Raw genomic sequence first — 15,595 nt, 5'->3', positions numbered from 1 at the left:
TCGTTTTAAGTCTGAACATCCCCAGGGACGATTTATCTCACTTCCTTGGATTGAGCCAGTTATTACTCATACAGACAATCTTGATTTAACACGTCCCATTACGAATGAAGAAATTAAAGATGCCTTTTTTGACATGTCACCCTATAAGGTCCCTGGATCAGATGGCTATGGCCCCAAGTTTTTTCAACATCATTGAAATATTATAGGACAAGATATATGTAAAGCCATTAAAGGCTTTTTCTTTAATGGTGTTCTTTTAAGAGAGCTTAATCATACGATTATTACATTGATTCCTAAAATTGATTATCCTTCTAAAGCTAGTCAATACAGACCTAGTCTTTGTACTAATATGTATAAGGAAATTTCGAAAATTTTAATTGCTCGTCTTAAGCCCTTTCTTAAGAAAATTACTGGTCTTTACCAAAATGCTTTTGCCCCTGACCATGCTATTCAAGATAATATTTTGCTGGTTCATGAGATTTTAAATCTCTTTACTAAGTCTAAAAATAAGCAAGGATGGCTAGCTCTTAAATTGTATATGGAGAAAGCTTATGACCGTATCGAGTGGGATTTCTTGTGGGCCACTCTTGCCTCCTTTGGTTTTAGTCATACTTGGATTAGTTGGATTAAAACCTGTGTTACCACAGTCTCTTACTCACCAGCGATCAATCATACAACTACTAACCTCATTAAGCCTTCCCGTGGCTTGAGGCAAGGCGACCTCCTTTCCCTCGTTTTTTTTGTAATTTTTTATGGAAGTTCTTTCAAAAATATTGCTTCTACTTAGTCAGAATAAGTCACTTGGTATTGGCATTAAGATTGCCCCTTCAGCTCCTCTTATTCCTTGTTTACTTTTTGCAGACAATAGTCTTTTATTTTGTAAAGCTACTCCTACGTCTTGTAATGCGTGCCCTGTGAAATACGTTAGCTGACTTTACTTCGCTATCTGGTCAACTGTTTATTTTTTTAAATCCTCTATATATAGTCTTTTCTAAATATGTTTGTAGGTGTCGTTCGAAGTGCGCCTCCGGTAAGCATGTGGTGAATATGCTTGGCACTCATAGGAAGTGGGAATTGACATATACGATTAGGGACAACGATTAGGGACAAAGCAAAGTAGGGAGCCGTCAACAAGTTTTTAAGGAACTTGTAAACCGTTCACGGATCATAAAAGGCAACCACGATTAAGGGACAACGAAAGGCAACAACGATTAACCCGTGAAGGTTACACCCCATTCATGCTGAATAATATTGCTGTCCCTAATTTTGTAATATTTTAGCTTTCTTCTCGTCATACTTTAGCTTCACGTAATATTGCTGTCCCCACTTTTTGTGCTCTTTGTTCTAATCATGCTGAATCCCAGGATCATCTTTCTTCTCTTGCCCATTTTCTATGGCACTTTGGTCTTCTTCTTCTGTCCTTCAATGGCTTCGTTGCATCCCTCAAATTAATCATTTCCATGATTTATTTCGCTTTCTCAAAGTCAATTTGCCTAGACTCCTTCCTAAGATAGCTATTTTATTTTGTAGCATTTGGAAACATCGTAACACAGTTATTTTTAAGAACTCTTCTGCTAATATTCATAGTCTTTTTATTCGAGCTTTCTCTATGTTTAAGGAATGGGAGCCTCGATTTCTTCTTGACGCTATCCACTTTCCTACTACGATTCCTCTACCACCACCTCCTCCTAACCCCCCATCCATTGTCTCGTGGCCCCCACCCCCGGCCCGTTCGATTTTTGTAAACTTAATTTTGATGGTTCTGCCAATCAGAATTCTGCAATTGCAGGTGTGATCATTCGAGACCACCTGGGTAATCAAGTGGTCAGTGGTACTTATAATTTAGGTTCTTGTCCGGCCTACCTTGCAGAAGCTATTGCCCTTCACAATGGCCTCCTTCTTGCTAGAAATTTTAATATTTATGATATTTTTATTGAAGGCGATAATCTTACTGTTATTAATATTTTACAGGGTCATTTTAGCTGTCCATGGAAACTTCAGCTTCTTATGGCGGATGTCAAGACTATTTTGGATTCTTTTTCGAGTTTTCAGGCAAGACACATCTATCGGGAAGGAAATTGGACAACAGATTATGTTGCCTCTCTCGGTTACTCTACTCCGACTCATCAAGATATAGATCCATTTTTAGATAGTAAATTTTCTTATTTTTTACTACTTGATAGTTTAGGTCACGATCTTGTGAGAAAACGTACCTAATCTCCTCCATGTATCTTACTTTTTTTTAAAAAAAAAAACAAAAAAATGAACTATTATTAAAAACTTTTACGTTCACATTTATGCATCCACATGTATGTACACAGTACACAGTACACATATATCTGTTCTGAATAGATGACTCACATGGACAATGACCTGCATTATCCTTTGTCAACTAGGCTATGAAACCTTGCGCGCGGCCCGTGGCTTGCGTGATAGATGGCATGCTTGTACTCAGTCGAGATTCCTTATTGACTACTACTTGTATTGCTCATTTTTTTTTTTTTTTTATAATTTTATTATTATTATTATTATTATTTTTTTTTTTTTTTTTTTTTGAGGAGGAAAACTTGCATTGGTCTATTTAGATTAGGCAAAAGCTAATACTTTCTCCATTTTTTTTTATTAAGTGCATTACTTTCTATATATAATGCAAGTTAAATTTAGATGAATCGCTTTTTAATTTAGTCAATTAATTTCCCATTTAAGATATTGCTAGATGAAAGCCCATTTGATGCACGGATTTTCAACACACACACACACACACACACACACACACACATATATATATATATATATATATATATATATATATATATATATATATATATATATATATATATATATATATATATATATATATATATATATATATATATATATATATATATATACTTCCTCCGTTTTTTTTTTACTTGCAACACTTCTCTTTTTACGCTTGCCGATGCATTATTTCAATCGTTTATATCTTTAATTAGCAATATGTAAAAATTATAAATGCTAGATATTAAAATAGTATAAAACAAAACGAATCTAACAAGATCACACATGACTATATTTTTTTTAGCTGTAAATCGTCAAAGCTAGTCAAAGTGGAGTACATGAATAGTGTAAAAGTCAAACTGTTGCAAGTATAAGAAAACGGAGGAAGTATATATATATATTAGACTATAAAAATTTATATAATATCCCATTACAAATTAATGAATAAATAAATATCTTTTTTAAGATTTATCTTTTCAAATATTTTTTTGGATTTGTTACATCAGTATAGTATGAAATGGTAAAAAAAAAATTACTATGTTTATCTTTTTCCTTTTTTACAAAACTGAAGGTTAAAACAACTTGTGTTCATTAAAATTGAACAAAATGTTCTTTTCTACAACCATACACCTTATTACACAACATAATGTACATTCCGCGTTTTTTTAAAAAAATACAAGACCTGCGTTTTATTTACAAATGAGTGTCGTTTTGTGGCAGATGCACCAGCACCATGCGGATTGCGCATCCGCCTGCAGGAACCATCGATTAACACCAATTTTAGTACATCAATTTTTACGTATTATTAAAAATTTCTATGGTCACATCAATGCATTATCCACATGATACACACATGTTTTCAATAGACGACTCACATGGACAATGACATGCAAAAGCTTGGCGTCAACTAGGCTACGAAACCTTAGCGCGAGGCCCGTGGCTTTCTCTGAGTATTTAAAGATGATAAGTGTGTGTGACAGGTGGCATACTAGCTTGTACTCAGTCAAGACTTCATATGACTTTTTGACTACTCGTATTACTCTGTCAAGATTAGGCAAAAGTGACATGAATGGAACACGAAAAAAATAAAAATAGTGTTAATGCTTTACATATTGACTAATCGTATTACTCAGTCGTTGAACCTAAAAGACAACTTCAACTTGTCTTTCAAGAGCCATCTTATGCCAATTTTTGTATATAATTCGATCAGTACCAAGAATAGTTGACAAATTCTCTGTAGCATAATTGCTTGTATCATGCTCTAGATCAGATGACACATGGTTTTCAGCTAGCAGGGACGTTCTTGATATATTATCGGTCTTAGGCAAAATTATGTACTACCTTTGTTTACATCTTTTGCAATTTTGAAGACTGCACGGACTCTTAGGCAAAATTTGTTTGTGAGTGTAAGATAGAAAGAGAAAAATAGGAATGCATGTCATAAGGAGAGAGATAGAGAGAAATAACAACCTAAAAGAAAAAGAAAACATTAGTTCGTTGCAAATAATGTGTAATTATCCACTTTTAGCAAAAGTTGCAAAAAATATGAAACGGAAATAATATATGGGCTCCATATGTGAAACAGTATCGTCTATAAAAAATATTAGCTTCAACTAAATTAATATACTACCTTCTTTTAAGTATTAGTTGTAACTTTAGAATAATTTTTACCTCACAAATAAAACCCAAAATTTCAATCAATAATTAATGAAGGTACGTAGTATATAATTTTTGTATAAGTGAAAAGATCATAACCTCCAAATAGAGATTTAAAGTTTTTATGAGACATACATAAAAATAAAAATAACATGGGTAACAAGTCTTGTCCGTAACCTTACTTGTCCATAACTCCATATATGATTCGTGGTTAGGAATTAATTCTATACCTGATTTGCTTAATTGCATTACTCCTTTCCTTAAACGTCCTTTATTATATCATTTGGGATCAATATGTTGATTCAGTTTGCTTTTGGTCTCTTTTTAACCTTGAAGCTCATCTAAAATAGACCTTATCATCTACCTCTTCTATTTTTCTCTGTTTTATAAGTGAATTTCAGTCGAGAAAGACCTACATAGTACATATACAAGGCAAAATTAATACGTATTTGAATTTTCTTCCCATCTATGATGCTGCAGTTCTGATTCAAATACATTGAGTACGGACTATAGAGTACTCTTTATTCATGACGTAATTTTATACATTGAGTACGGACTATAGAGTACTCTTTATTCATGAAGTAATTTTATAGTACATTGTGTACGGACTACGAAGTACTCATTATTGATTACATAATTGCGCACACATACTTCCAAGGCAACTATAGAAGTATAGTTTATTTACCATGTCGTTGGTGCTACATAATTGATTTTCCAAGACTATCATCACCAGGATCACTAGCATTCTTAAACTGAACAATAAGTGGGTTGTCATTTGTGACACCCAACAACCCAGTCTCCTTGATAATACCTAAGTCACCACAATATTTTTCTTTTTCATCTTCATCACAAAAAACCCTTATCTTATAAGTATTCTCCTTTTTCCCAGCCCTCTCAATGGCGAAATAAGAAAAACCGGCGGTCACATACGATTGTCCGTCGCCGCCGGTGGTCACTCCCCACAGCCAGCCCTCGCAAAGCGTATTGTTTGTTATGAAGGCAATTCTAATAGGGGAAGAAGACGGAAGAAATAATATTTTAAGATAGGAAGACATCCTCACTGGTACGCCACGAGAGTTGGCTTCATGAGTTATAAAGAGTGGGCATGGTGAGCTCTCTACTCCTTGTGTAAGGCCGAGACCTCCATTACTTCCGTATGGGACGATGTAGTAGGATCCCCCACTGTTGTATACTGGCCTACCGTCGGTGTCTACGACACCGACGGTAAACCTGGGGAGACATACAAGAATGGTGATTGCAAATGGGATCAGAGGATTCATTTTTTTGCTACTCCTTTGTGTGGTATTTGGAGGATTGGTGGGAGAGCAGGAAGGGAAAGGATGTATTTATTTATAGAAGTATAGGACGTATTTATACACATGTATGTACACACATATGTTTTGAATAGATGACTCAATGGACCATGACATGCAATAGCTTGTCGTCAAATAGGCTATGAAACCTTTGCGCGCGGCCCGTGGCTTTCTCTGAGTATTCAAAGATGATAAACGTGCGTGACAAGTGGCATTAGGACAACGGATCGGATTCAGGTTGGATAGAGCTAAATCTGAATTCGATATGCTTTCTCATCGGATCATGGACTCGGATCCGAATCCGAATCCGTTGATTCGAGTCTGAATCCAATCCAATCCGACTCATTATTAATTATGTTGCTTGATATATTATTGTTATTTTTTTATCACGCATTTTCCAGCAGGTTTAAAGGAAATTTGTATTTGAAATCACGCATAATAAGATAATTAATAATATGGTTTAGGCTAATATGATTTTAATTCAAGTGATCGCCAATAATAAATATATTTGTGCATTAAAAATCAACCAACATTGATTAAACAGGTTTAGGACTAACCCAATGATTGTATATTAGTCAGAAAGCGCACATGAATATGAGAATAATAAAGCAGAGGCCTATTTTAGGGCGGGTTCAATCTCTTCTAGGTTGGATTCGTACCTTCATCCTCGAATATCCAGTCATGGTTCTAAACTGCTATATATGGAGTTAGCGATCTCTAGGATCGTGAAAGGGTGTAACCTTCACCTTGTGAATGGTTTTCAAGTTCCTAAAACTTGTTGGTGACTCTTTTACTAGCTCTAGGTTCCTTCCCTTTGGAAGCCACCATGCTTTAGTGCATGATTACAGTGGGCTCAAGTTTGATATGCTTGAAAATATTCCCTACAAATACCATGTTAAAATATGAGTAAATATTTGATTGTTTGTATTTCTCTGTGTTGCACTTTAGTTTATTACATGCCTTGTATATACTGCATAACTACAGAGCCCTAGTATACAATGAGGAAACAATAAGTCATACCCAATACATAATATGGGCTTTTTCTATACATCCAATACTCCCACTTTGTCTCAGCTGCGCTATGTATGTACATACTGCTCTAGAATGCAACGCTTTCTAAGCAGATATATATGAAGTATATGTTTGTAGCATTCACATCACGACGCCTTTATGTTTACTTGTGAGCTAATAAATGATAATGTAAAGCAAAAAAATACATGCTGGGTTAGTGTAGCCCAAATTCCAAAAGCCCAACTTATCATGTCTAAGATTTATAGAAAATTCTAACACTTGAAAAATTGATGGAAAGACCTAAATTGGTCAATGCTTAAGAAGGTTCTAGATTCATGTGGAAAATTTAAAGAGCATGCATATGTGTACACACTTTTTTTTTTTTTTTTTTTTTTTTTTTTTTGAAAGAATACACACTTTTTCACCTCCTTATATCAATTATTATATATAGTGGTGATTTAAGACGTCATTTTTTTATCGGAAATTTTTGGTCATATTTGGGAGATGTATCCACATGCATCCATTATTAATTTATTAATTAACCAACAAGAGTTGGCTCAAATGGTAAACAATTTGATGTCGCTTAAGGAAGGTCAAAGTCTTGTAGGGAGACTCACCCAGCTACCCGAGTCGGATCCAGATATAGTTGGAGCTTAGCTCCGATGAACCGGGAGGGTGTCCTAAAAAAATAAAATAAATTATTATATTAATCAAGTAATTATATATATGTATACCTTGTATACAAAAACTCGAATGGATTATTGAAAATGATTGCCATATTACAATTATACATTGAGTACAGACTAAGGACTCATTATTCATGCAGTGGGTTTCTGGTGCGGCTGGCCGCACCATGCGGCAGGTTGTCAAATCAGCAAGTGACAAAGTAACCCCCAGACAAAGTAACCCCAAGACAAAAGTAACCCCTGACTGACTTAGTAACCCTTGACCAAATAACCCTGACTGACCTAGTAACCCTTAACCGACCTGGTAACCCCCGACCTAGTAACCCCAAGTAACCCCTAACCGACCTGGTAACCCCCGACCTAGTAACCTCAAGTAACCCCTAACCGACCTAGTAACCCCCGACCTAGTAACCCCAAGTAACCCCTGACCGCCGACCTAGTAACCCGAAGTAACCCCTAACCGGTCTAGTAACCCCCGAGCTAGTAACCCCAAGTAACCCCTGACCGACGACCTAGTAACCCGTAACCGGACCACCTAGTAACCCCGGATCTAGTAACCCCTTACCCACCACCAACAAAAAACTACCACCAACAACCACCACCAACGAACCACTACCAACCTAAACGCCTTGCCACTAGCCCCTAACCCACAAACAAACTCCGATCCAACCAAACCATTAAAAAAAAAATCAAATCAAACAAATACCTTTAAATTTAACAATGGTTTTGAAAATCACTTCAAATATGGCTAAAAAGGCCAAATTCGACCATGAAAATTCTAGATATAGAGTTTTCATGGCCGAATTTGGCCTTAAAAACTTTGAACTTGTTTTCCGACGACGGAGTCACCAAACCACCATTACCCTCCCAGTGAAACCACTATTTCCGACGAACGAATCACCGACGAACGAACTATGAAGACGACTATTGATGACGATTGCGAATTTTGTGTTACGTTCTCTAAGAAAATGAGATGAATGTTCTAGCTTGAAGAAGAAGAAAAGAGGAGAGAGAAAGAATTTTAAAAAATAAAAAAAATTGTGGTGTGGCCAGTCACATATGAAACTTTGTGTTATTCATGACATAATTGCGTACACATACTTCCAATTAAGGCAACAACTCCGTAGAAGTTTAGTTTAGAAATTAAACTATATCGTACTACATTATTGACTTCCCAGGATCGCTAGCTTTCTTAAACTGAACAATAAGTGGTTTATCATTTGTGACACCCAACAACCCATTTTCCTTAATAATACCTAAATCACCACAATTTTCTTCCAACGATGTACAAAAAGTCCTTATCTTATATGTGTTCTTCTCTTTCCCAGCCACCTCAATAGCGAATGAATAATTGAAATCATCAGCGGTATTCACATACGGTTGTCCGCCGGAGGTCACTCGCCAATCCAGCCCCCCGCAAGTCGTAACATTGGTTACGAAGGCAATACTAACACGGGTCGATTCTAGAATATCGAGTATTCTAAGAGGGGAAGATATCCTCACTGGTACGCCGAGGGAGTTAGCTTTACGAGTTATGTAGAGTGGGCAAGGTGAGCTCCCTACTCTTTTTGTAAGGCTGAGACCTCCACTACCGTCGTATGGGACGACGTAGTAGGATCCGCCACTGTTACGTACCGTCTCACCATTGGTGTCTAGGACAGCGGCGGTGAGTGTGGGGAGAGGGGAGAAATATACTAGAATAGTGATTGCAAATGGGATGAGAGGATTCATTTTTTTTTCTACTACTTTGGGTGGTGTTTGGAATATTGATGATGAGTAAGAAGGAAAAGGATGTGGTTTTTATAGAACGTATTGTCTAATTTTGTAAATGGGCAGCGTACGTGGTACTTTCATTAATTAATTCTAATCGTCCTTAGTTTTGACTATTTTGAACAAGTTAGGTTTTAGTGATTTGACTTATTAAATAAAAAAAATTAAGCGAATACTAAATTGTAATGTATATATAGGAAAATTGTGCACCGCTTAATTGCGTTATCATTAGTTTGTTAATAGTTAATATTCCTCATACAAGTGACAGCTATTAGCACAGCTGATGATATACCCTAGCAACTATGTGACTATGTGCCTAATAAGGCCATATTATATAAGCTTAGTTTAATTTGTTGATATACACTCCGACTTGGTTAGTAAATCATGCACTCAACCTTTAATTTATTATTTTATTTCGTCTCAAAAATTTCTTTATATTATTATCCCTTCAATTGTTATTGTTTGATCAATTTTCATTTCCAATGTGATATAGAAAAAGATGATGGAAGTATTTTTATGCGAATATACCAATTTTAATACATTAAGGTTTATTGCTATTAAATATTTTTATGATCATGCATCCACATGTATGTACACACATCTGTTATGAATAGATAACTATATCACAAGGACAATGACATGCTATAGCTTGTTGTCAAATAGGCTACGAAACCTTTGCGATGGCTTTCTCTGAGTATTATTCAAAGATAGTAATCGTGGATGCATGACAGGTGGCATACTAGCTTGTACTCACTCGAAATTCCATATTCACTACTCCATATGATATGAAATAAGCACCGGAAAATTGGAATAGTATTAGGAGTTTATACATGACACGTTTAATTAAACGATATACAATATGATAAGATTAAATGGGTGGGGTTAGTACATGCTGAGAATCCAACATCATGTTTAGATTTAACAGGTTAAATCTAATTATGATAAAAGTTATTGGCGTTTTCGTTAAATTATATATGTGCGGTAAGAATTATCCATTATTGATGTATAATCATAAATTTTTTTTTTTTAAAGTCTAGTGCACTTTTGAATGGAGTTGAAGCTAAATGCAACTATTAACTTATTACAAATAATTTTCTACAAATAACTTATTTTGGACGTTTTCATTTTTATTTATACTATGCATTTTTCCTCATTCCTTCCACAACTCAAGATCTCTTAGGAAGTCAAACATCCCCAAAAGTCAACGATAATGACTCATTTTATCCTCCTACTAGCCACCTTCCTCCTCTTCTCCCCTCCATCCACCACCGCCATAAAAACAACTCCCATCCTCGACATCAATGGCCGCCCTATCGAAACAGGTTCCAACTACTATATCCTCCCAGTGATCCGAGGCCGAGGGGGTGGCCTAACAATGTCACCTAAAAACGCTAAAGAATCATGCCCACTCTACGTAGCACAAGAAAACCACGAAGTCTCTAATGGCCTACCCGTTAAGCTCTACACGACTAATCCAAATGACAAAAGAGTCCCTCTAGGCTCTGACGTAAACATTGTATTCGATGCCGCCTCCATCTGCGTACAATCCACGGGTTGGACCCTAGCCTTCGACGAGGCCACTGGAAAGCAACATGTGGGAACCGGAGGAACCATTGGAAACCCGGGGGTCGATACCTTGAGCAATTGGTTCCGGATTCTTAAGGGTGGGAATGGAATGTATGATTATAAGATTTCGTATTGTCCCGGTGTTTGTATTTTTTGTACGGTGATGTGCGGGGATGTTGGTGTTTTTATCGGCGATGATGGTACTAGGTTTTTGGGTCTTACGGATGATCGTCCTCTATTGGTTAGGTTCAAGAAAGCTTAAAGATTTCGACTTGTTAGGTACATGTGTGAGTATGTGTACCGAAATATGAAGTTAAAATAACTTCTATGACTACTTTATAATCATCCTTCTTCCAATTTCTTAATACTTTGTTCTTAAAAATCTATTTGTACTACTACTAATCTTAAATACTTGTTACTCAAGGATTAATTATGGTTCACCTATATTTGGGTTTTAACCTTTTAATTAATCTGTATAATTTGTATGCACCAATGCACGGGTCGGTATTGCCATTAACGGAGTACTTTATTAATTGATCATTTTTTTGTACTTACGTTGTTTAGGGTTTAATTTGCATGAATCATTGTTTGTTAAATACCTTCCTTTAAGTGGGAAAAAAAAAAACCGAGAATACGAGATACATACACTCAATAAAAGTAATAAAAGCTTAAACTTATGGTAGAAAATCCAATTAGGAATATGTTATATACTCCATTAGTAAACTTGTGGATAATTTAAATTAATTTTATGAGTTGCTGCAATATTCAAATTCCGATTGTTTGTCAGTGAATCGAAATAAAGGTTTCTCTTAGGCCCTGTTCTGTTCACCTTAAAAAAATAATATTAAGTAAAAATAAGTTCAGTTCAGTAAAATTAATTTCAATTCAGTAAAAATAATTTCAGTTCAGTAAAATTCAGTTTTCTTAAAGAAGATTTATAGTAGAAAATCAGTAAAAATAATTTCAGTTCAGTAAAATTAAATTTAAGTTCAGTTAAAATAATTTAAGTTAAGCAAAAATAATTTTAGTTCAATAAAAATAATTTTCAGTTCAGCAAAATTAAGGTGAAGAGAACGGGGCCTTAGCTTCTACCCCAAGAGGCCAAGACTCAATATTGCCATTCAAACCATCAACGTCATCACTTAGATCATTCAAAAGGATGTAACGTGCATTTTTATGCGGATACGCGTATATTTGTGTGAGTGCATCGGTCAACTAAGTTTGTGATCCACTTGATCTTATTTGATTCAAATAACTATGTAGATTTTAGATGTGGACATAAATATTTTATCTTTAGAAAAGTCAATGATGATTAATATAAGAGATAATAATCCCGTTACATTGCCGTACATGAGAATATTCAACGCCCTAATTACCAAATCATTACACTATTAAAAAAAGCATTTATTTCTAAACAAGCAACTTACTTAATAAAAAAATAACAACGATTTCCTTTAAAAAAAAAAAAAGAAAAAAAGAAATAACGATTGTCCAAGAGAAAAAAAATGGTATACATACATATAAGTTACACTCTAACTTGTCAAAAAAAAAAAATAAATAAAATAAAATAAAATTGTTGCACGCTATCTTTATGCACAAAACTTGTATTATACTATCAATCACTTTTGTATACACCCGGTTTTCAGTAATTTACTGTACATCGAGTTCACTTTTGTCAAATTTAGTGTCACTTTTGTCAAATTTAGTATCACTTTTGTCAAATTTATCAATAAAACATAAATAACTTTTATATATGTCAGAGTAACTTTTGTGTGTTTTAGTGTAACTTTTGCGCCTTTTATTGTCACTTTATAACGGATGTTCAGTAATTTACTGAACATCCGTTTTATTTAAAAGTTTGTGTTATCCTATATCAAAAAGATAGATTAGGACAAATGGAGCACTTGAATTCCATATACTTCGTAAGCATTGCAAGTTGCAACAGTTTCTATGTTTCTTTTTTAATTACTTCACATTTTTTGTATCATGTTTGTTATGTATATATAATTTCAATTATAAATACATTAATTATCAATAAGTAAAATTTTAAATAATTTATTTTATGAAATTATAAAACAAGACGAATTTGACAAGATCTCGCATGATAATGTTTTTGCTTAACCATAAATCACTAAAGTCGATCAAACAAAAATATATACTTAGCTGACTTTCGGCTTTATAACAAAGAAAGTTAGAGCAAAGCCTACCGAACTAGGAGGAAGCGTATAAGGAACCAATTTTCTGACTTTCTAGCCACATTGACATAAGAACCAATTCAATTAGAAAATCTGTATGATAAGTAGGACAATCAAACTAAATACTTTCAAATTAAAAATAATAACAATCACTACTAGATGTAAAACATTCAATTTGTTCAATCTAAATACATACCTAAGCTCTTGTAGACTGTAAATAGGTTGTGTGATGTGTTGTTTTAGACAAGAGTCAAGTAAGCATAGGCATTAGGCACACTGTCTAATACAATGTGATATGTTTTAAACACTTTATTATTATCCATATTACTCAATTTAATTCAATATACATATAAAAACATTAGCACATTTTGATCACTTAGGTTTACATAATAGCTTGACTTTAAATAGTAAAATTTAGATAACTTAACACGTGCACAAGATAATATGGTCCAACTTAGATGACATTGACATGTACGACTAAGTTGTTATCATTTACTACAACTCAACTACTCTGGTACGTGAATGTTGTTATGTTGTACGAGTAGTAGTACTGGTCGGGTAGTAATTGATAAGTATAGTATATCTCATACGGAGTAATATTTTTAGCTCAATCAATTTTCAATAAAGACACTTTGGATTTAGTTATTGTCTTCTTTTAGCCTTTTCCAAATGGACCATGCTCGTAACACAAATTGAGGGCCTATTCACATTTACTGAACCGAACTGATTGGAGCTGAAATAAGTTTGTCCTCTTATATTAACATAATTAATCAATTCGTTAGCCTATTATATATCTTTGTCAATAAACCCTACCTACATGGAAAACTTTGCAAGTACTTGCACGTTATATATTACCTCTGTTTTATATTATTAATATAATAAGAGTGAAGAGTGTATATTCGTTACAAATAAAATGAAATGGAAGTAGCATTACGAGTACAAAGAAAGAAGAGCAAAGCCTAGAGTGCCAGTTGGAGAAAGCGTATAAGGAACTAATTTAATGACTTTCTAGGCGTATTGACAAGAGAAGAGGACATAAGTTTGGAAGAACATGCACGTAAGCTAGTTATATTGTAATTAAGGGCTTAAAGATTTTGTGATAAGATAAATACATTTATAAAAAAATAAAATTAAAAAAAAAAAGAAGAAAAAAAAAGAAGAAAAAACCAGAGAACAAGTGATGCAGTTAAATAAAAATGGCTACTGAAGGAAAGTGATGCACTAAGGACTAAGGAGTATTTTGTACCATGAGATTATGCATATGGCTGGATCAATCACCACTAAAGGAGCTTTGGTGATAAAAAAAATATTAACCTAACCTTTTACTTCTCTTTTAATAGATGACACTGGAGGTTTCTGTCAGATAGGATACATTTTTTTAGTGCTAAGAAAAATACACCTAACACGTAATCGAGTACGTGTCTATTAGACATTCACGTAGTACAGTCGATCTATACATTATAAATTGTCACTCTTCTTCATTCTAAACTCACAACAATTTCAATCTCAATAAAGTACACAAAATATGACCAACTTAATCCTTTCAGCAGCCACCATCTTGATCATCCTTTATACCTCTCCTCTCACCACCACCGCAGCCAACACGGCCGTCCTCGACATCGATGGCCACCCTCTTCAACCAGACACAAACTACTACATCCTCCCAGTGTTCCGAGGCCGAGGTGGTGGCCTAACACTAGCACCTAAAAACACTACTCAACCATGCCCCCTCTACGTAGCTCAAGATAACCTCGAACTCTCGAAAGGCCTACCTCTTAAGTTCTACCCCGTAAACCCTAAAGACCGTCGAATCCCTCTATCAACTGACCTCAACATCGTGTTCGACGTGTCCACCATTTGCATTCAATCCGGTGGATGGAGCTTGACAAGTTTTGATGATGATGAGACTCAAAGGTTATATATTGGTATAAGCGGAGTAATTGGAAGTCCCGGGATTAAGACGATTAGTAATTGGTTTAAGATAGAAAAGGCAGGAAGTGGAAAGTATGATTATAAGATTGTGTTTTGTCCTGGTGTTTGTGAGTTTTGTAGGCCAATTTGTGGGGATGTTGGTGTTTTTATTAAAAAAGATGGAACAAGATTTTTGGGTTTGTTAAGTGATCAACCTCTATTGGTTAAGTTCAAGAAAGAAGCTTGAAAATTATGTAACAATATTATCTTGAAAAAGGCTATATTGTTTAGAGATCAATAGATCATGATCATTAAAATTGGATGTGTGTAAAAATAAATGATGTATACATATGATCAAATTACTCTTGAATAATAATGTTCCATCTTCATTGTATGATAAAGTTCCTTATAAAATGATTTATAAATCTACAGTCTAAAGTTAACCGCTCTATTCGTTTGGTCAAAGTTGATGGCTTTGAACTTATTTTTTGTACTTAGCTACTTTAATTCGTACTCCCTCTAAATGTTATTAAATTACAAGCTTTTTCGAATAAATGGAGCTTATGTGACAATAAGAAAATACATACGATTATATTATTATCATCAGTCATTTTTGAGAACAATAATTACTTGGTCTATTAGTAAGGAATGTATCTCATTTTGAAGTTGTGGACCAACCTTCATTAATTAAGAGCATTATAGGAATGATTTTCCTTACCTTTCTACC

At 34.5% G+C, this 15,595-nt stretch overlaps 2 protein-coding genes and 2 pseudogenes across 2 annotated transcripts; 2 read left to right on the top strand and 2 right to left on the bottom strand.

The window, feature by feature from the left end:
- Nucleotides 1-5,114: 5,114 nt before the first annotated feature.
- Nucleotides 5,115-5,696, bottom strand: LOC145600836 (trypsin inhibitor BvTI-like). Its single transcript, XM_081656696.1, has one exon. It carries the CDS (start codon nt 5,694-5,696, stop codon nt 5,115-5,117), a length of 582 nt encoding a protein of 193 aa, XP_081512822.1.
- Nucleotides 5,697-8,484: 2,788 nt separating this feature from the next.
- Nucleotides 8,485-9,181, bottom strand: LOC145602796 (trypsin inhibitor BvTI-like). The gene has a single exon (XM_081658948.1). The coding sequence runs from the start codon at nt 9,155-9,157 to the stop codon at nt 8,585-8,587; it is 573 nt and encodes a 190-aa protein (XP_081515074.1). The 5' UTR covers nt 9,158-9,181; the 3' UTR covers nt 8,485-8,584.
- A 1,037-nt stretch (nt 9,182-10,218) lies between these two features.
- LOC145602619 (kunitz trypsin inhibitor 5 pseudogene) lies at nt 10,219-11,312 on the top strand (annotated as a pseudogene).
- A 3,127-nt stretch (nt 11,313-14,439) lies between these two features.
- LOC145601860 (kunitz trypsin inhibitor 5 pseudogene) lies at nt 14,440-15,318 on the top strand (annotated as a pseudogene).
- Nucleotides 15,319-15,595: the final 277 nt, after the last annotated feature.

The sequence above is a fragment of the Chenopodium album genome, chromosome 21, assembly GCF_948465745.1.
Source record: "Chenopodium album chromosome 21, dcCheAlbu1.1, whole genome shotgun sequence".
NCBI classification, from domain to species: domain Eukaryota; kingdom Viridiplantae; phylum Streptophyta; class Magnoliopsida; order Caryophyllales; family Amaranthaceae; genus Chenopodium; species Chenopodium album.
The sequence above is the reverse complement of the archived record's forward strand: the minus strand, read 5'-3'. Positions and strand labels throughout refer to the sequence as shown.